Source organism: Capra hircus, chromosome 28 (assembly GCF_001704415.2).
Source record: "Capra hircus breed San Clemente chromosome 28, ASM170441v1, whole genome shotgun sequence".
In the NCBI taxonomy this organism is placed as follows: domain Eukaryota; kingdom Metazoa; phylum Chordata; class Mammalia; order Artiodactyla; family Bovidae; genus Capra; species Capra hircus.
The window spans coordinates 10,385,175-10,405,576 of NC_030835.1; the positions used below are offsets into that span (position 1 = coordinate 10,385,175).

General features: G+C 46.9%; 1 protein-coding gene across 1 annotated transcript; it reads left to right on the top strand.

Annotated features, from left to right (window-relative positions):
* On the top strand, positions 6,173–17,308 carry LOC102174188 (conglutinin). The gene is made up of 9 exons (XM_005699260.3): positions 6,173–6,197; positions 6,952–7,019; positions 7,439–7,640; positions 12,292–12,408; positions 12,691–12,798; positions 13,072–13,179; positions 13,550–13,666; positions 14,279–14,362; positions 16,749–17,308. The coding sequence occupies exons 3-9, from the start codon at positions 7,442–7,444 to the stop codon at positions 17,129–17,131; spliced, it is 1,116 nt and encodes a 371-aa protein (XP_005699317.2). The 5' UTR covers positions 6,173–6,197; positions 6,952–7,019; positions 7,439–7,441; the 3' UTR covers positions 17,132–17,308.

Genomic DNA, 20,402 nt, shown 5'->3' on the forward strand with positions numbered 1-20,402 from the left:
GTATGTATCATACTGAGAACCCTATAATGGATCTTGTGACAATGCTACTGGTACAAATATTACTAAAAATAGTCTATATTGAAGCTGAGTGATAATTTGAGGGTTTGGATGGCGATTCAGTGTCAGTGTGAGATAATTATTTTTTGACCTACATGGATAAATATTATTATTGGGATTAAACTGATAACAAAAGCACGTGAGATAGTGGTTTTTACATATGTTGGGAACTTTTCACTCTTATGATGTTGGTACCCACTATTATAATTGGTATTTTAATATAAATAGTGAACTAGTGTGAAAGAGGAAAATAAGTTTATTTTTATTTGGAGTTGCACCAACGTTTTGGTTCAATGGATAACTGCTATCCTTAAAAGTTTGAAAAAACTATGTTGTTTAGGCATGGAGGCATGAGTCAGCAGTTCTCATATGCTTTTTCAGTAAATAAGAAGGCTGTCTTCTGTTACTAGATTCACAGTCTAGTGTTTTTCTTAAACTACATTTACAGTACAATGACTTGGGGATTTGGTAACAGAGGTAGAAAAGGTAAAATATGAAGTGTTATGAGGGCATTTTCTCATGTAAAAGATGGCAAGATATTAACATGATGTGTGTGTGCCTTGTTGTGTTATGAATAGTATACGTAGAGAATATAGGGCTTTCCTGGTGGCTCAGTCAGTAAAGAAGCCACCTGCAATGTGGGACACCTGTGTTCTATCCCTAGGTTGGGAAGATCCCCTGGAGGAGGGCATGGCAACCCACTCCAGTATTCTTGCCTGGGGAATCCCCATGGACAGAGGAAAAGGGTGGGTTGCAGTCCATGGGGTCACAAAGAGTCAGACATGACTAAGCGCTAAGCCCAGCACAGAGAATATACGGCAATCATTGGGCTTTTCTGGTGACTCATTGAGAAAGAATCTGCCTGCCACTGCTGGGGACGCAGGTTCAATCCTTGGGTCAGGAAGATCTCCTGGAGAAAGATATGGCGACCCACTCCAGTATTTTTCCCTAGAAGTCCCATGGTCAGAGGAGACTGGTGGGCTACAGTTCACCGACTAAAGAAGTGGGCATGACTTAGCTACTAAACAACAACAACAAGGCAGTGATTACTATATTAATCCCTCTTAGGATAATTGCAATAATTGATCATGAGAAGGATGATATGACTACAAATAGGTCAGTCAGACAGATGGTTGGGGGGTAGAGCTAAATTCTTTAAACTTGCTAGTAACTATCAGGTTGCCGTTAGTGGGAGGAAGGCTTGTAGGCCTCAGGCTAAGATTATTGTTTGGCTATGAATTCACTCATAATTTGAATTTGCTAAACCGAAGGCTACGAGCAATTATTAGAGTGGAGGCTCCTATATAACCTCAAGGTGTTTGAATAAGAATAACTATGTGGCTATGTGACTGATACAGGAATATGTGATAAATAATTTTAGGTCTGTTTGACATACAAATTGAACTGGTTATAATTATACCTCATAGGGATAATATGAGAAAAGGATATGCTATAAAATCTACTAGGGGAATTAGTAGTATTGTAATTCGTAATATGCCGTAACTTCCTGGCTACAAATGTTATGGAACCTGCAATGGGGGCCTCTACATGTGCTCTGGGTAATCAAAGATGAAGGCTGTCCAGTGGCATTTTTACCATAAAGGCTATTATGCATGCTAGTCATATGAAAATTAAAGATTTTAAAATTAAAAAATAAATAAATAAATAAAAGAAAACATTAGATCAGGAATCAGATATTGCTTGGATTCAACACTGAAGTATTAAGAAATTTAGAGAGCCTGTAATATTTGGAATATAAACTAGTGCTACTAAAAGTGGGAGAGATCCTACTAGGGTATAGAATAAAAAATAAAGACCTGCGTTAAGGTGTTCTGTTTGATTACCTCATCAGGTAATGATGATGAGAAGTGTTAGGACTAGTTCTGCTTCAAATAGTATATAGAATAAGATTAATTCTAGACAGAGGATGAGAAGGTTGGAAGGTATCATTGACTCAATGGATGTTGAGTTTGAGCAAACTCTGGGAGATAGTGAAGGACAGGGAAGCCTGGTGTGCTGCAGTTCACGGGGTTGCAAAGAGTTGGACACAACTCAGCAACTGAACAACAACAAAAATAGCAGTAAATGTTATGATTAGGAATATTTGCAATATAATTAGCAAGGTAACTACTAGCTTTTTTCAGGTTGATTCTTTGGGTAGGTGACATTGCCTAGTTATTAGTATTAGGGGCAAGAGTCACGCCGTTAAAATTAGTAATGGTGTTAAATATTAATGAGAAGTTAAGGCCATCATCATTCAACTGGCTGAGGAGCAGTAGACTTGTGAGGCTCACTAATAGGCTGTAGGTGGTAGTGTTGATTCCGATTGTTATTTTTGGATCAAGTTAGGGGTATTAATATCATTGTGGGAAGTATTTTTTAGCACTGGAGCAAGTTGAGATTATGTAATCAGTACCATACATGCATATGCACCACACCGCTTCAGTCGTGTCCAACTCTGCAACCCTATGGACTGCAGCCCTCCAGGCTCCTCTCTCCATGGGATTCTCTAGGCAAGAATACTGCAGTGGGTTGCTATGCCCTCCTCCAGGGGATCTGCCTGACCCAGGGATCAAACTGGTGGCTCCTTCGGCTCCTGCACTGAGGGTAGATTCTTTCCCACTGAGATACCAGGGGAGTCCCATACATATTTAATACTATTACTATAGGGATAATCTGAGTGCATCCTCACAGCCTGCAAATTCTAATGGGGCAATTGATATTATATTGGTTAGGTAAAATGTTTTTAAGATTATCAGGCTTGCTATAATGAATATTGATAACACTGTGCCCTCTAAGCATAATAGTGATGATATCGTATGAGACTGATATATTCATAGTCCTATAAGAGATACTGTAAATGCTATGATTATGTTTATACTAGAAACATTTGGTAATTATGAATTTAATCATAGTCTAATGAGTCAAAATAATTTATTTCACTTTAAATTACCATATTCCGGTTCATTCCAGTCCTTTTGGAATTCATTCCTAAGCCAGGTTTATTGCTAATAAAAGGATTAGAAATAAGGCTACAGTGAGCATAGTTTTTAGACAGTTTGCGTGGGATGCTCCTGGGAGGGGCAAGAGGAGTGCAGTTTCCAAGTCAAAGAGGAATGTAACGGCCACCAGAAAAACTATACAGAAACAGGAAGACACGTTGATTCTATAGGATCAAAACCACGTTCATAAGGACTTGGTTTTTTTGTATAAATATTTAGTTTGCGGACCAAAGCAATAATTATAAGCCATGAGGTTAATATTTGTTAATAATGTTATTATTAGATTTACTATGCTTTTTCAGGTTGCACCAAAACGAATTGATTGGAAGTCAATTGTACTATTTAATAATAAAAAAATGAATCTCATCAATAAATAGATACATAAAAGAATAGTCATACTACATCAGAAACTGCCAGTATCAGATAGCAGCTTTGAAGTTGAAGTGGTGATTAAATGTAAAGTAATACTTTAACTGACTTATGAAGCACATAATAAGGAAACAGATCCAATGATTACATGAAGTCTGTGAAATCCTGTGACTCTAAAGAAATTGAGCCATATACCCCATCTGAAATTGTAAAGGATGTTTCATAATATTCTGAGGCCTATAAGAGAGTGATCTATACCCCTAAGGCAACTGAAGTATTTCATTCCACTCTCCCGTGGACTATAAAATTTCTGCTGAGAAATCCATTGATACCCTAGTGGAGGATCCCTTGCAGGGACTGATCTAGCAGGGGGATGAACAGAGAACAAGAGGAGGCCATCTTGAGTGGCCTGACCCTGCATGGGCCCACTGATCTGGGAGCTTCACCAGTAATATGCACAAGCATCTGGAAAAATACCAGAGGCTACACAGCTTAGCTCTGAGGAAAGTGCAGCTAATGAAGTCCACCAGGGACAGCGGATGTTGCTAGGACTGCCGTACGGCACCAGTGATCAGCCCCTAGAGAAACTGTGCAGTCATTCAGGATTCTGTCTGGGAAGAGAGGGTGGTCCAGTGATCCTCTGTGTGAAAGCCATTGTGATCACCATTTAAAATCTGATTCTTCTCACCTGTGTCAGTGGGATTGAGAAAAGCAAAGGGTATCACTGACACAGGAGTGTCTGGGTTTGATCATAAATAGAACTGGCCTCCCTTGGAATGTGAAGTCACACAAAGGAAACACCATATTCTGTGCTATACTGGGGTCCAAGGGCATGAAGGATGTATTTGACAGTCTAGGAAGCAGGAGTTAATAGAAGCCAACTTGCAGGAAGAGATGAAGTATGCTGCTGCTAAGTCACTTCAGTCGTGTCCGACTCTGTGCGACCCTAGAGACAGCAGCCCTCCAGGCTCCCCCACCCCTGGGATTCTCCAGGCAAGAACACTGGAGTGGGTTGCCATTTCCTTCTCCAGTGCAAGAAAGTGAAAAGTGACAGTGAAGTCGCTCAGTCATGTCCGACTCCTAGCAACCTCATGGACTGCAGCCCACCAGGCTCCTCCATCCATGGGATTTTACAGGCAAGAGTACTGGAGTGAGTTGCCATTGCCTTCTCCTGAGATGAAGTATAGGACTCCTGAAATGAAAGCCACCATATATAAGGAGAGTTTGCCTAGTAACCAGGATAAGACTTGACAATTAGGCTTTGTGGGGAGAGGAGAGCAGGGTTCAGTTCAACCTCCATGCTGATTAGATCTCTCGGTGGTATTTGAACATCCTAGAATAGAGGGGGCTGGTGTTATTTATAGAATAGAGAAGAGCTCAAGCTTTAGGGGCTCAGGTCCTGAGCTACAGGATCTTGCTTCAAAAAATTGCAATATAGAAAAGAAAAGACCTTTCCTTACCTTTGAGGAAAGCTGACATCATAGATTCCATAACATACAAGTAACATCAAAGCCCAGGAGCAGGTCAGCACATCCAATGAGGTGGCCAAAAGGGAGGCTGGAGACCTGGGGTTGCTGATGTGGAGACCTAAGGGAAGGGGTGATGGAAGAAATAAGTCACAGGGAACTACAGGCAAGCAGAGATGCTAACAACTAGCCCACAGTCACTGGGAATGAGAGTTTCCCTCTGATGGTTACAGCAGTGTATCAGCAGCTTGGGGATCCAAACTGGCCACTAGGGCCACATAATGGAGAAACACCAGCTAAAACAGTGGAGAGATTAGGGCAGTCAAGTTAAGGGAGGATGGCTCCAATACTCTGGCCACCTGATGCAAAGAACTAACTCATTTGAAAAGACGCTGATGCTGGAAAAGATTGAAGGTGGGAGGAAAATGGGACGACAGAGGATGAGATGGTTGAATACATCACCGACTCGATGAAAATGAGTTTGAGTAAGCTCTGGGAATTGGTGATGGACAAGGAAGCCTGGCTTGCTGCAGTCCATGGGGTCTAAGAGTTGGACATGACTTGAGCAACTGAACTGAACTGAGGGACACATGGCATGCTGAAGTCCATGGGGTCACAAAGAGTCAGACACAACTTAACCACTGAACAACAACAATCCCATAAAAGACAAGTGGAGGGCTGTCCTAGATACAGCAGAAAGCAAAAGAGTGACCCCTGTTGGGTGGCAGTTCCCCCAGACACTGCCCCCTACAGGCTGTTGCCTACCTGCCCCACTCCTGCTCAGATCTGCCAGGCAGCTCCCAGGTCTTTCCTAGTGTCTGAGCAGTAATGTTGAGTGAGAAGGAAGAGAAATGGGCACAGCGGGTACTGTTTCTTGGACTCTGCAGAGGCAGGCTGCTTTTGCAAGAGCTCTAGGTTATTGTGCAGCTTGCTGGTCTTCTCTGGAGCTTGGATTCCTGGACATCCGTGAAACACAGACACTGATGCTGCCACTAAACTCTCAGGGCTGCAGTGAGGAACCGATGTGATCCTGGGCTGAGGGTGCTCTTTGAACTCTAGTGTGTGTTTAGTGCCATGAACAGCAGCATGTGTCCAGAACGCAGGTGGGGGCAAAATTGACTGAGTCAACAAGCCAAAATTTGTTCTTCTTTTTTCTGGAAACTGGAACTGGAACCTCAGGTTACAGGTCAGGTATAAATAGTCAGTAGTGGCTGAGGAACTTCACTTTGTGTGGAGGTTCTGAAACCCTAGAGGAAGCAACTGTGTTTCTGTCCTAGCCTCTCAATTTGCTTTCCTGGGTCCAGTGAGTATCTTCCTGCCTGAATGGGTGCTTTATCCTACTGGTGCTGAGGAAGGCAGGGTCTATATAGCTGTTCCAGTCTAGGAGGGTGAGTGTTGGAGGAGGGGCACAAGGTAATAATGGATGCTCAGCACTGTGTTCCTTTTGTTTGGTGGGAGATGTGTTTCCTGGGCTGGGAGAAGGGGAAAGTTGGATGTGACATCCAACCAGATCTCTGATGCCATTGTCCCTGTGGAAAATGCAATTCATCGTCCTCTTGGAAGGAGGCCCTTCTCTGGCCAGAAAGCCCCTTCCCTCCCACTACCTCAGCCTGCTTGGCAATGCTCGGTCCTTTGCACAGGCCCCTCAGGCTTTCCTCCAGGTCTGCAACTCCCACAATTCTTTTACATTCTCTAAACATTACAGTTTCTCTCTGAGAGAGGAAAGAAGCCCAACACTGGCAGTGACCCATGTCCTGCACCCTGATCTCACTTAGCCCCTGAGTCCCTTTCTGATGGTAATCAGAAGCTCTATTGGACATGGGCTTTCCTCCTCTGAAGCCAGCTTCCCCCTGATGGCGCCCATCTTACACATCCTCTCTACCAAGAGGCCCCTGTCCCAAGTCCTCTCAGGAGGCCTGGGCAGGACTCTAGGTGTGCCAGGAACTTTCCTGGTGGAGCCCAGGAATGACAAATCCTGGAAAATAAGCAGCCATGCCCCATTCTGTGCTCGGGACAGACCTTACCAAGCATTATTACTCTGGCTTTTTTTTTTTTCGATAGCACTGCAGACTCCAGTCCTAGCCTGTCCAGAGCAGCGAGAAGAAACAAGCCAGCATTGTAAGAGGTAAAGTATCGGACTTACTGATATAAAAAGGGATAAGAGGCCCAGAGAGGGAAGGGTCCCATCCGAGGGCCCTCAGTGAGTCCCTCCTGGGGTGACAATGGCCTCAGTGAGGAATTCTATATCCTGATCACAGTGCCCCTGGCAGGGATGACAAGCCCAAAGAGGGATGACACAGAGCGTCTGAGAGTAGATTCATGTGCTGGCAGACCAGGTCAGAGGCCCAGCTGGTCCGCTCATGTCCTCCCTGGTCAGACCTTATCCTAACTTTCCCTAAACTGCTTTCGGAGCCCTGCTTCTCTTGGCCCCAGAGGATGGGAGAGGAGATGAGGGAAGGGCTTCTCCTGCCCTCCAGGAGCTGGGCCAGCCCTAATCCTTGTCCTTGGACCAAGAGCAGCCCCTCTCTCTGTTCCTCTGCCTAGGACATGCTTCTCCTCCCTCTATCCATGCTGCTCCTGCTCACACAGCCCTGGAGATCCCTGGGAGCAGAAATGACTTCCTATTCCCAGAAAATACTGCCCAACGCCTGTACCCTGGTTATGTGTAGCCCCCCGGAGAATGGCTTGCCTGGTCGTGATGGACAAGATGGGAAAGAAGGTCCCCGGGGAGAGAAGGGAGATCCAGGTAGAGCTGGGACCATGGGCTTGCCCTGGTGGGAAGGGGTGGGCACTGGAATTGTAACCAACCCCAAAACTCTGAATCTTCTGCTGTGGAAATCTTGAAGATGGTCTTTCCAGGAGGGTGGGTTTCCCCCAGATCTTCAGTCCACCTGAGACATGGCTTTACTGGTTGGCAAAGACTGGTTTGCCCAAGTCCCCAGCTCCATAACCACCTGTGCTGATTCCTCCCCTAGGATCTTCTGACCCCAACCACCCCAAGAATGTACAAACAATGAGCGGATGACTGGTATTTGGAGTCCCCTGCTCCAGAACTCATTGGGCTTACCAAGTGGTGCTAGTGGCAAAAAAAAAACCTGACTGCCAGTGAAAGGGATGTAAGAGATGCAGGTTCCATCCCTGGGTCAGGAGGTCCCCTGGAGGAGGGCATGGCAACCCTCTCCTGTATTCTTGCTTGGAGAATCCCACAGACAGAGGAGCCTGGCGGGCTTTGGGCCACTGGGTTGCACACGTCTGAAGTGACTTAGTACACTCATGTAGGAGACTTAGGAGATATGGGTTTGATCCCACGGTTGGGACAATCCCCTGAATAGAAAATGGCAACTCACTCTGTTATTGCCTGGAGAATATCATGGACAACTACAATCCACAGGCCACAATCTGTCAGGCTACAATGCACAGAGAGCCAGATGCGACTGAGTACACACACTCCAAAACTTAACTGTTCTTCATTCGTATTAAATGTTGCCTCTGCAGAATGTTAAATATTTTTAAACTGATGACAGTGTTGTAAGTTTCAGTTTAATCATCTGTAGGTGAGAATAATATCAACCACACAGTGACAAAGAATTGAGCCAAGGCTTCATTTTTTTGGTGGGTCTTCCAGATAAAGTTTTATCCTTCTGCTGTTCCAACCAGCTGAATTCTCCTGAGGTTTCCAAATGTATTGATTATTAAGGGAATTTTCAACACTGCCCCACAGGAGAAGATCTGGTTTTTACTGGCAAGAAGTGAGAATTTGATGAACCAGCGACAAGGACAAGGGGACCACCATGGCCCTGGGCCAGGGTGATAGGGGATCAACTGAGGTCTTTTTTCTTTCTGGAGTTTGTGTTTTGATTGGAGAGGAAAGAGATGAACAACATTAAAGCTGAAAAGAATACATAACATCCCCAGGATTTGTAGGGTAAGAGACAAGTATCTGTCTTTTAGAAAGAAAGCAGCTTCCAACATAAACAGGTTAGGGCTTGAGAAGGCCACCAAGAAGTGATCTCAGAGGAGGGGTGGTATTCAAGGTGCCAGCTCTCTCTAGCTCCCCGAGAGGACCTGAATTGAAAAGTATCCCTTCTTCTCCCTCCCTGCTCTCACGGCCTCCATGGTTGTGCAAAGGATAGTGAAGTTGCTCAGTCGTGTCCGACTCTTTGCGACCCCATGAATCGCAGCACGCCAGGCCTCCCTGTCCATCACCATCTCCCGGAGTTCACTCAGACTCACGTCCATCGAGTCTGTGATTCCATCCAGCCATCTCATCCTCGGTCGTCCCCTCTCCTCCTGCCCCCAATCCCTCCCAGCGTCAGAGTCTTTTCCAATGAGTCAACTCTTCGCATGAGGTGGCCAAAGTACTGGAGCTTCAGCTTTAGCATCATTCCTTCCAAAGAAATCCCTGGGCTGATCTCCTTCAGAATGCACTGGTTGGATCTCCTTTCAGTCCAAGGGACTCTCAAGAGTCTTCTCCAACACCACAGTTCCAAAGGATGGGCAACCTCTAATGCTCCCTTCTAAGGAGTGACTTGCTTCCAAGATACCTGCTGCCCTCCCCAGCCAGGGAAAAGCCCAGGGGGTCTGGGATGCGGGGTCCATCCTCCAGGCTCCCATTAATTGCCTAGTGAGAATTGGAACTAAGAGCAAGACACAATGTCCAGCACAGAGGCTCTCACCACTCATCAAATACCCCAGTCTCCACCACCAGCACAGTCTTTCCCAGGCAAGCCTGGCCCTTCTTACCCTGGGGGAATTGTTTCCAGATCTGACATGTCATCTCTCCTCTCCAGGTCTCTGAATCCTCTTCAGCCTTGAAGTCCTGTTTCCTATGAGTACGTGTGTGTCCATGGGTTGCAGGTGCTCGGATGGGACGAGGGACATCTCATAAGCTGTTTTCTTCACTCATAACCTGTACCTCACAGTTTAAAATTCAGTGACAACTTCCTTGCAGACCAGGACCTGGTGCTGACATTTACTTCCTGCTCAGTGCTAGGCAGAAAGCCATGTTCCACAGAGAGATTTTCAATGCACAGAGAGATGAAATGAGGAAATGAACAAATAAGTGATTGAACAAGTTAGTAGTAACTAACAGATTTCTTTTGTTGTCTTTTTGCACTGAATGCTTTGCTCACAACAGTCAAAAGATGGAAACAACCCAAGTGTCTATCAAGATTTATCCATGGTGAATGAATAAAGAAAATGTATTGCATTCATACTATAGAACATTTCTCAGCCATAGAAAGGAATGAAGTACTGAGATGTGCTGCAAATTGGATGAGCCTCAAGAATGTCACTCCTAGTTTAAAAAGGCAGACACAAAGGGTCATACATTGTATGTATTTATATAAAATATCCAGAATAGGTAACAGAGACAGGCAGCTGCCTAGAGGTAGCCAGGGCCTGGGAGGAAGCAGGGATGGAGTGATAAATGGGTATGAGGTTTACTTTGGGATTAATGAAATAGTCTTGAACTAAACAGTAGTGGTAGTCGTACAATTATGTCAATGTTCTCAATGCCACTGAATTGTATACTTTAAATGACTAATTACAGGTAATTCCTAGAGGTCCAGAGGTTAGGATTCGGTGTTCTCACAGCCAGGCCTCAGGTTCAATCCCTGATTGAGGAACTGAGATCCTGCAAGCTACACATCACAGTAAAAAAAAAAAAAAAAAAAAAAAGGTTTTTTTATATTATGTGAATTTCACCTCAATGAAAAAAGTATAACCAAACTCACAGAACTGAGTGTATAATTCTTGAATCAACAGGCATTTCTCCCTTTAGCCTTTGAATGCAAATCTCTTATAATTTCCGACTTAGGCAGCCTTCTTTAGGTAATCTGATTTTTTAAAATGTTTGGTCATTTTTCCAAAGCAAATTAGGATGTGGTCACTAAATACAAAAAGAAGAAAATTAAAATTGCCTGAATTGTGCCCCTTAGAAAGAACAACTGTTAACACGTGTGTGTGCTCTTCTTGTGGCTTTTTCAATGTGTGTTACATGTGCACATGCCTGACACAGGTGTGGACATGTTGAAGAAACTGAATCATACTAAATAGTGTTTATAACTTACTTTTATCACTTAATAATGCACAATAATGTCATCTTTCTTCCATAATTCTAAAAGCATGTTAGTTTTTTCTCTTCTTTATATTAAAATAGAATTGATCTATAATATATTAGAATCATATGTACATCATAATAATTCATATTTGCATATATTGTGAAATGATTGTCACAATAAGTCATCAACACATATAGTTACGATTTGTGTGTGATGAGAACTTTTAAGATCTGCTTGCTCAGCAATGTTCAAGCATGTAACCCAGGATGACTAACTATAGTAACTTCACTGTACATTGTATTCCTGGGACTCAACGGTTTTTTAAATGGACACTTGTACCTTTTGAAGATTTCTATCCATTCTGCCCACTTCTCAACACCACCTCTAGCAACCACAAATCTGCTCTCTGTATCTGTGAGTATGTCGTTTTTGCTCATTTGTTTTCTTTGATTTCACATATAAGTGAGATCGTATAGTGCCGCCTTCTCTGTGACTTATTCCACTAAGCACAGTGCCTTCAGGGTTCACCAGGTTGCTGCAAATAGCAGGATTTCATTCCCTTTATGCCTGAATGATGTTCCATTGTATGTGCACCCTGCATTTTCTACACCCGTTCATCCATCCACAGATACTTGGGCTCTAGGCTGCATCCATGTCTGGGCTACCGTGAATGACGCTGTAATTAACTTGGGGGTGCATATATCTTTTCAGGTTAGTGTTTCCATTTTCTTTAGTTGAATGCTCAGAAGTGGAATTGATGGATTATACGGTAGCTCGAGTTTTAACTGTCTGAGAAACCTCCATACTGTCTCCACAGTGGCTGTTCCAGTTTGCATCCCTACTGCACAGAGCTTTCCTTTTCTCTCCTTCTCCAGCGCTTCCTATTTGCTGTCTGACAACAGCCATTCTGAGAGGTGTGAGGTGACAGCTCATTGTGCTTTTGCTTTCTGTTCCTCTGGTGATTACTGTCAGGTGTCATTTCTGACAGAAACCTTTGGTTCCGGGAAGGGGGAGGGGAGGGAGTCCATGGTCCAGGGTATAAGCTGACAGACTTACCTGCCATAAATACCGTGGCCTTGGGGCAGGGGCAGGTGCATTGTATGCAAAGTCAGGTGGGTCTAGGTTTGGATCTGCCTCCAGTTCTGCAAGCCTGTTCCTTCTCCTGTAAAATGGAGATGTAAACACGCATTTCCTACGTAGCCACTGGATCAGACACCTGGAGGGGGAGTGTCTACACCCTACGGAAACCTGAAAGAATGCAAGGGTCCTGACCCTGCAGGCAGCTGGCTCCTCCTGGGCCGGGATCAGCTTTATGTCCATCTCTTCTTGTCACAGGTTCACCAGGACCTGCAGGACGAGCAGGAATGCCAGGACCAGCTGGCCCCACTGGGCCGAAAGGAGACAATGGCTCTGCTGGGGAACCTGGACCAAAGGGAGACACTGGACCACCTGGTGAGCAGCTGGGCATGGAATGCAGGTGTCTGCAGATGGCGTGCTGCCGCTAGGCCATGGCAGTAGGCGCGCACAGATTCTGCCCCAGGAAGAGGAAGGTCATTCTCAAGGTGGCATGCGGTTATTTCAGGGAAGACTGGAGCTCCTGGGGAGGGTGGAGAGTGAGGGCAACATCTTTGGGAGGAGGCTGCCTGTCTGACTTCTATTACAGCCCCATCTTTTATGCACTCCCACTTCCAAGGAGATTCAGTGTCACTGACTGGGCTGGTCCTTTTTCCCCAGGGCCTCCAGGTAAGCCTGGTCCAGCTGGAACAGAGGGCCCCTCAGGGAGGCAGGGGAGCATGGGACCTCCAGGCACACCAGGCCCCAAAGGAGAACCTGGGCCCAAAGGTAGGAGGGTGGTATGTGGTGGGTGAGGGAGGGAGAAGGGAGGGGTGATGTTGGCAGCCTTGGTGGGGACCTCCACGCCTGGTAGGCCTGGCCTGGGCCTCTCCCCTCACATTCCCACACTGACTGAATTTCCTAGAGAAGACCAAGCGGGCAGGAGCAGTCTCCCGGGTCACTCTCTCACCTGGACCTGTGGGTGACAAGCCACACTGCTAAGGAAATGGTACCTGCTGAGCACACTCTGAGCCATGTTCCTCCAATGTGTTCCTTCCTCAGGAGGACTGGGTACCCCAGGTATGCAGGGCTCCCCAGGCCCCACAGGCCTCAAAGGAGAGAGAGGTGCCCCTGGTGTGCCTGGAGGCCCTGGACCTGCTGGGGCGGCAGGTGAGCAATGACGTGGGGCTGGGCTCATAATCCCCTGTCCCCACCACCACCAGTCACCAGGTCAGAGCTGGAATTCTAGGGAGAGAGCCAGTGTTGGGTTTTGGGAACTGTCTGTCTCCAGGGAGAGGGTGGTGTGAGCAGCAGGGACTGTCTGTATTCAGGGAAGGCTGGTTGTTAGGTTATGGGACAGTCAGTGTACAGAGAGGATGCAAGGAGAGGATCCAGGCACTGAGGGACATTTCTATGTGGGAAGGCGTACTGCTGGGGGATAGGAAGTCCATGTGTGGAGGTTGGGGGGGAGAGGGGGGTAGGCCATGAAAATGCTGAAATGTATGTTCAGCACTCACCCATTTCTACTTCTCTTATCCAGGGCCTGCTGGAGCCATAGGTCCACAGGGGCCTTCAGGTGCCAGGGGCCCCCCAGGACTGAAGGGGGACAGAGGTACTCCTGGACAAAGAGGAGAAAAGGGTGAGAGTGGGCTTGCAGGTAAGGAAGCCCTGGGGGCCCCATTAGGGTATGGGGCAGGGAGGAGGCCTTATTCAGCTCAGCTCCCCTCTCAGGTAACCCATTTACAGGTGGGGGTCCAAGCAGGAAAAGTTGACAGGGTGTATGGCGAGGTGGACTCTGAGCTTAGCCTCTATGACTCGCTGGAGGACAACCTGAGCAGAATTCTATCTGATCTTTATGACAAGACAACCTCCCTCTCCAGTTCATCAGATAACCTTGAACATCAAATAACTCAATGGATGGGAAATACTCAAGCTATGTGTATCCTCTCCTACAACCATATCACCCCCTGCAATGCAAAAGGAAGTGCTATCAGATTCCTAGAATTTGGAATTAAAATGACATCTGGTTCACAGTCAGTGAGGCACAGGGACCTGTTCATGGGATACTGTTCAGAAGAGAACCACAGGGAATCCCGTGGATGCAGAGGCCAGCTAGGTCAGCAGAGGTGGGCTTCCGAGGACTCTGTTCCACCTCCTTACCCTACCCCTAACTTGCAGCTCCACCTGGATACTCTTCACCTGAGGCCTGGGCTCTGAGTGACCCCAGGCTGTTCTGGATCTGTCTTTACTTGGCCTCTCTCTCCTGCAGAGGTCAATGCTCTCAAGCAGCAGGTGACAATCTTAGAGGGACATCTGCGACGCTTCCAGAATGCCTTCTCTCAGTATAAGAACGGTGAGTTCCTGGACCTGACCCTGAGCCAGCCCCTGATCATGGGCCTCAGACTTAGTCTAGGCTTGGCTTGTAGTTCACTTGGCTGGGTCTAAATTGGACTTGCTGGGACCATGACTGGGACTGGACCTAGACATGGGGCAGGAGCGGGGCTAAGGACAGGGCTGGGACAGAGCCATGTCCCACGTGCTCCAGAAGCTCAAGTAGATGCACAGGACAAGGAGGAGGATGCGGTCCATGTCACCAGTTAAGCAGACCTTCACCACAGCCTACCCTGGGCAGGTTCCTATGACAGACAAAGGGACACCCAACCCAGGATGCATTTCTTCCCTCTGTGGGGCCAGGTGTGCAAATGCCAGAGAAGAAGCTGCACAGTCCATAGCAGCAGAGAATCCAGACATGATCCTGAGAGTGGGGGTGGGATGATCCCTGTGGGGTTTAAGTCTGCTGAGGACCTATCCTTGGTGTGTGGCCACCAAGTATCTTGCCCTAAAGATGTCCCTGGGTCTGGAAGGAATAGGCTGCCTCCAGTCTCTGGCCCGTGCTGGATTCCCCTGCCCCTCTTGTGGAGTTTAAAGCAGAGATTCTTCCCTAAGCCTGGATCCTAAGCAGGCAGAGGCCTCTTGGAGCACACACCTCAGTGCCGTGTGCCTATGGGATACTGCATCAACTGCCCCTCCTCCTTCTCTGCTCTCCCTGATGACAGTTTTGAAAGCACATCACTTATCAAACCTCACTGATCCAAAAAAAGTAGGGTTATCTGAAGGAGCAGAACATAAAGGGGCCTGATTGGGTGAGACATAGGGTTGGCTCCTAGGAACTCAAGCCAACTAAGGACTGAAGTAGTTGGATGAGAATTCTCAGCAGTTTATGTCTTCCTTCTTGCACAATCATATTTACATATCTATTTACTATCTCATTCCCTGGTAGCTCAGGTGGTAAAGAATATGCCTGCATTGCAGGACACCTGGGTTTGATTTCTGCATCGGGAAGATCCCCTGGAATGGAAATGGCAGACCATTCCAATATCCTAGCCTGAAAATGTCATGAACAGAAGTCCCTGGTGGGCTTCAGTCCATGGGGTTAAAAAGAGTTGAGCACAACTTAAAAATTAACCCTTCATGCAGACTGCTATAAACAAAGGTGAACTTGGGCATATGTGCTGGCCACACGCGTGTACCTAAACACCATCACTCAGTCCACACTACCTACATAGATGAACACACATGCAGACATAGGCACACCCATCCTGATGGACCTTGAATGAGCCCATGTAGCTGCAAAGGGACACATGGATGTATTCACGCATGCACACACATACCCACCCAGATGCATGGGATGTAACCAATCATGGCACACAAGCTTGCACTGACCTTGCCCAGGGCTGTCTGCATGCCATCCTGACTACATGGAAAATCCAATTGCTTGTTGAAGCTAATCAGAGGAAAAGGGCAGTGGGTCAGTGTGCAGCCTGGGTTCAGAACCAGTCCAGTGAGCCCTCTTAGGAGCCCTGAAGATTTCCATGCAGACCCTGGAGTCAGAGCGGTGTGGATGGGATGGAATAAGAAGAGATACTTAACACGTCACATAAGGGATACTGTTTTTCAGTGTACCTTTTCCTTAGAAATATGAGATTAGACTCTGAAAGGCGAAGTGACTTTCCCTTGTCACCTGGGCTGTCATTGCCAGCGTAGGGCTGAACACATGACTTTCTGAAGCCCAGACAGGGCTTCTCCAAAGCTGATCCCACCATGCCCTCCCGCCCCCACTTAGAGCTCTCAGATGCCATCACCCCCTGCTCAGTGGTCCAGGGAGGCTGACTGGCCATAGGTTCACCTGTGAGCATACGGAAGCCAACACTGGACTGCCCTGGTGCAGAGGCCAGCACTTGGCTGCTCTCAGATGCACCCCTGTCCTCCCCTTTCTCCTCACCCCTTCACACAGCACAGAATGCTCTGAAAACTCCACATGCCCAGTCATCATGCAACGGTGACAGTGAGCCACCGGGTTTGTTTTCCACACTCTCAGGAACGGCCCTGGACTCTACACTGTCATTTCCCTGCCAAAGCCCTTCCTATTTACACAGTAATTAAAATGCCGGATTCTCGTGAACAGCACGGGGAAGAACAGAAAGTGCATGTGGGAGCTTTAGTGTCACCTCCAACAAGGTCTGATCCTCATCTACATTTGACAGTTGGGCGACTTTGGGCTTCTGCATAAGCTCCTGAGTTCCAGGGTCCTCATCTCTTGCATGATGGATGCTTGGGGGCCAAGTGCCTTGCTTTTGTTCTATCTGGTGCCCTGGTGCCCTCGTGGGTGCTGGGGACTCCAGCTGAAGCACAGGTCTAGGTGCTGCCACATCCCCAGCCTGACTCTCCTCTTCCCCTAGCGGTGCTCTTCCCTGATGGCCAGGCTGTCGGGGAGAAGATCTTCAAGACGGCAGGTGCAGTCAAATCATATTCAGATGCCCAACAGCTCTGCACAGAGGCTAAGGGACAGCTAGCCTCCCCACTCTCTGCAGCCGAGAACAAGGCCGTGACACAGTTAGTCAGAGCCCACAAAAGGAATGCTTACCTGAGCATGAATGACATCTCCACGGAGGGGAGGTTCACCTACCCCACTGGGGAAATACTGGTCTATTCCTACTGGGCCACTGGGGAGCCCAACAACAGCGATGATGGACAACCAGAGAACTGTGTGGAAATCTCTCCTGAGGGCCAGTGGAATGACATACCCTGCAGTAAGCAACTCCTCGTGATCTGCGAGTTTTGAGCTCCCCCCACCCACCCCGCCCCAGGGAAGGTGGCAATGCCCAGAGCTGTGAGCTGCCAACATCCCAATAAAAAGATGACCCTCTGCTGCTCACGGCTTCCCCACTGAGCCATGGGATGAGGCCACAAGGCAAGCCTCCTATGTAACTCCACCCTCAGAATAAAGATTGAAACTGGCTTCACATCTGGAAGATTTGTCACAAAAAAGGGGGGCACCCTGCGACTCAGGGGCAAGGGCTAAAAGGAGGTCTCCAAGATGCCCCTGTGCAAAATCAAGGGTCTCCTTCTCAACAAGACAGGTGTCTAGCCCTCCATCTCTGCCAAACACAGACTGCATTTGACCCCACTGGTCACTGCTACCTCCTTCCCTTTGCTCTCCTGCCTTCAGTATTTTTATCCTTCAGCCTCTTTCACTCGTCTCTCCTCCTCTCCTGGACATCCACAAGGAGGAGAAGGCGCCTCAGCTCTGGCTCCCTTCTCTCCTTGCATTCACTCTAGGCTTGGGCTCATTCTCTCCCATGGTTTCAAATTCTTTCTACTGATGCCTCCCTCAGGTAGAGCCCTGTTCAGACCTCTCCTCAAACCCCAGACTCCTCTCATCAATGCAAGCTGTAGCCCTGGGGCTTGGAGGTCATCGTGGCTGCCTCTGGCTGACTGTGAAGCACCAACTTCTCTGGCCAGGTTGAGTGGGCTTATATCCAGTAGACTCCCCTCACCCTTGACCATCCAGGATTTCTTTCTTCCCATGACAGTGTGACTATGGATGCCTCATCAGAGAATGTACCATCTGCACAGTCCTAATCCCTTCTAAAGTTTCAAGCAGAGAGGGTGTCCAGCCATGTTCAGATTCATCCCTCAACCTCTTCCTGCCTTGAAGTTCAAGGGATGTTTGTCTCCTCTCTGCCTCAGAGATAGTCTAGGCAACCCCTTCTCATTTTACAGACATGCAATCCAAGACACCGAGAGGAAGGGAACTTGCATGGGTAGTAAGGTAGGAGACAGGGTGCCTTTGGGTTGGACCCCTGGTGTTTGTCAAGTCGAGTAAAATCAAGCTTTGTTCACACCCAGACACTCCAAGGACAAAGCTAGTGGCAAAAGCTGCACAAGCAAAGAGATACGGAGCCCACTGCTGAGTTCAACAAAGACTTCCCTGTCTACATGTGTGCAGGAAGAGTTCTTGGGGATCGAAAAGGGAGAGGCCCCACCCCATAATAAGTGGACACGCACCCATAGGTCTCTGTGGTGGCATCTATCTTACAAAACAGTTTCACATGCACCTTTTGAGGGTCTATGGGCCAGTCAGGTGTGAAGAAATTAACAAGGTAATTGGCCAAAGGTAAACAATGATCTGGAAGGACTGTCCTATATCAGTTACTTTATGTCACATCTTTACTGGGCTCCCTCTCATCCAGGAGGCCTTCACTCCACCATGGGTGTGTGTCTCTGCTTAGCTCTGCCTACTGCACTCCTCCTCCTCCTCAGAGAGGATGCCCATACCCTTTCCCTCTGGGGGCGTATTTCTGCCTTCCTTCTGTCTTAAATAAACAACCTGCTTCTCTGTGTGCTCTGCCATGCATTGTGCTGTGTCTCTAACAATAAACTTTGTACCTAATTATAGTTTTTGCCTCCTTGAGACATTCTTGCTTTCAAATGGGGGATAGAGCCAGAGTCACTTTGCTTCTAGCCTCTAGTTCCTGGTGGTATGTTGACTAGGATTCCTGGGGTTTCATCCAGTCTACCCAGGTTCCATCCTTGGGCAGAGAACTAAGATATCTCTTCAGGAGCACTCACTGCTCTCCCTCTGAGATCAGGAGCACTGTTGCTACACTTCCATCATGTAAAGGCCAACAGATCCCAGAACTTACACTTTCGGCTTATAAGTTTTTGACCATAGGCCTCTGTATATTTACTTGATTTTATTGACACATTACTGCAAAGAATTCCAGTAGAGCTATTGAAAACCCTTAAGGATCATGCCTTCAAGGTGCTGCATTCAACATGTTAGCAAATCCAGAAGATCCAGCAATAGCCACAGAACTGGAAAAAGTCAATCCTCAGCCCAATTCCCAAGAAGACTAGTAGTAAAGAATGTACTAACTGTCGGACAATTGCACTCATCTCCCATGCTAGTGAGATCATGGTTAAAATTCTGCATGCCAGTCTTTAGCATTGTGTTAACCAAGAACTTCAGATGCCCAAGCAGGGTTTAGAAAAAGAAAAGGAACTAGAGATCATATTGGCAACTTCTGCTGGATCCTAGAGAAAGCATGGGAATTCCAGAAAGACATCTACCTCTCTTTCGTCGACTACACTGAAGCCTTTGAATATGTGGATCATAACAAACTGTGCAAAGCTCTTAGAGAGACAAGCATACCAGAGCATCTTACCTGTCTTCTGAGAAACCTGTATGTTGGTCAAGAAGCAACGTCAGAACCCTGTGTGGAACAACTGATTGGTTCAAGATTGAGAAAGGAGTACAACAGGGCAAACTGTTGTTCCCTTGTTTGTTTAACCTACACACTGACCACACCATGAGAAATACCAGGCTGGATGAGTTACTAGCTGGATTCAAGATAGGTGGGAGAATCATCACTACTTCAGATATGCAGATGATACCACTCTATTGGCAGAAAGCAAAGAGGAACTAAAGAGCTTCTTGATGAGAGTGAAGGAAGAGAGTTAAAGAGCCAGCTTAAAATTAAATATTTTAAAAAACCCAAAAACTAAAATCACAGCATCCAACCCCATTACTTCATGGCAAATAAGGGGAAAAGGTGGAAGTAGTGACAGATTTCCTCTTCTGGGGCTCTAAGATCACTGCAGATGATGACTGCAGCCATGAAATCAGAAGACGATTTCTTCTTAGCAGGAAAGCTATGGCAAATCTAGACAGTGTGCTGAAAAGCAGAGACATTACTCTGCCAACAAGGTCTATATAGTCAAGGCTATGGTTGTCCCAGTGGTCATGAACAGTTGTGAAAGCTGGACCAGAAAGAAGCACAATGCCGAAGAATTGATGTCTTCAAACTATGGTGCTAGAGAAGACTCTTGAAAGTCCCTTGGACAGCAAGGAAATCAAACCAGTCAATCTTAAGAGAAATCAACTCTAAATACTCATTGGAGAGACTGATGATGAAGCTCCAGGACTTTGGTCATCTGATGCAAATGGCAAACTCTATGGAAAAGTCCCTCATGCTGGCAAAGATTGAGGGCAGAAGGAGACGAAGGCTTCAGAGGATGAGATGGCATCACCGATGCAAAGGACTTGAACT

Bases quoted from the DNA above. Each gene is read 5' to 3' on its own strand.
- LOC102174188 (XM_005699260.3), top strand. From the start codon at position 7,442: ATGCTTCTCCTCCCTCTATCCATGCTGCTCCTGCTCACACAGCCCTGG. The intron at 12,799-13,071 runs GTAGGAGGGTGG...TTCCTTCCTCAG, and splicing joins AGGAGAACCTGGGCCCAAAG to GAGGACTGGGTACCCCAGGT. The intron at 13,180-13,549 runs GTGAGCAATGAC...TCTCTTATCCAG, and splicing joins TGGACCTGCTGGGGCGGCAG to GGCCTGCTGGAGCCATAGGT.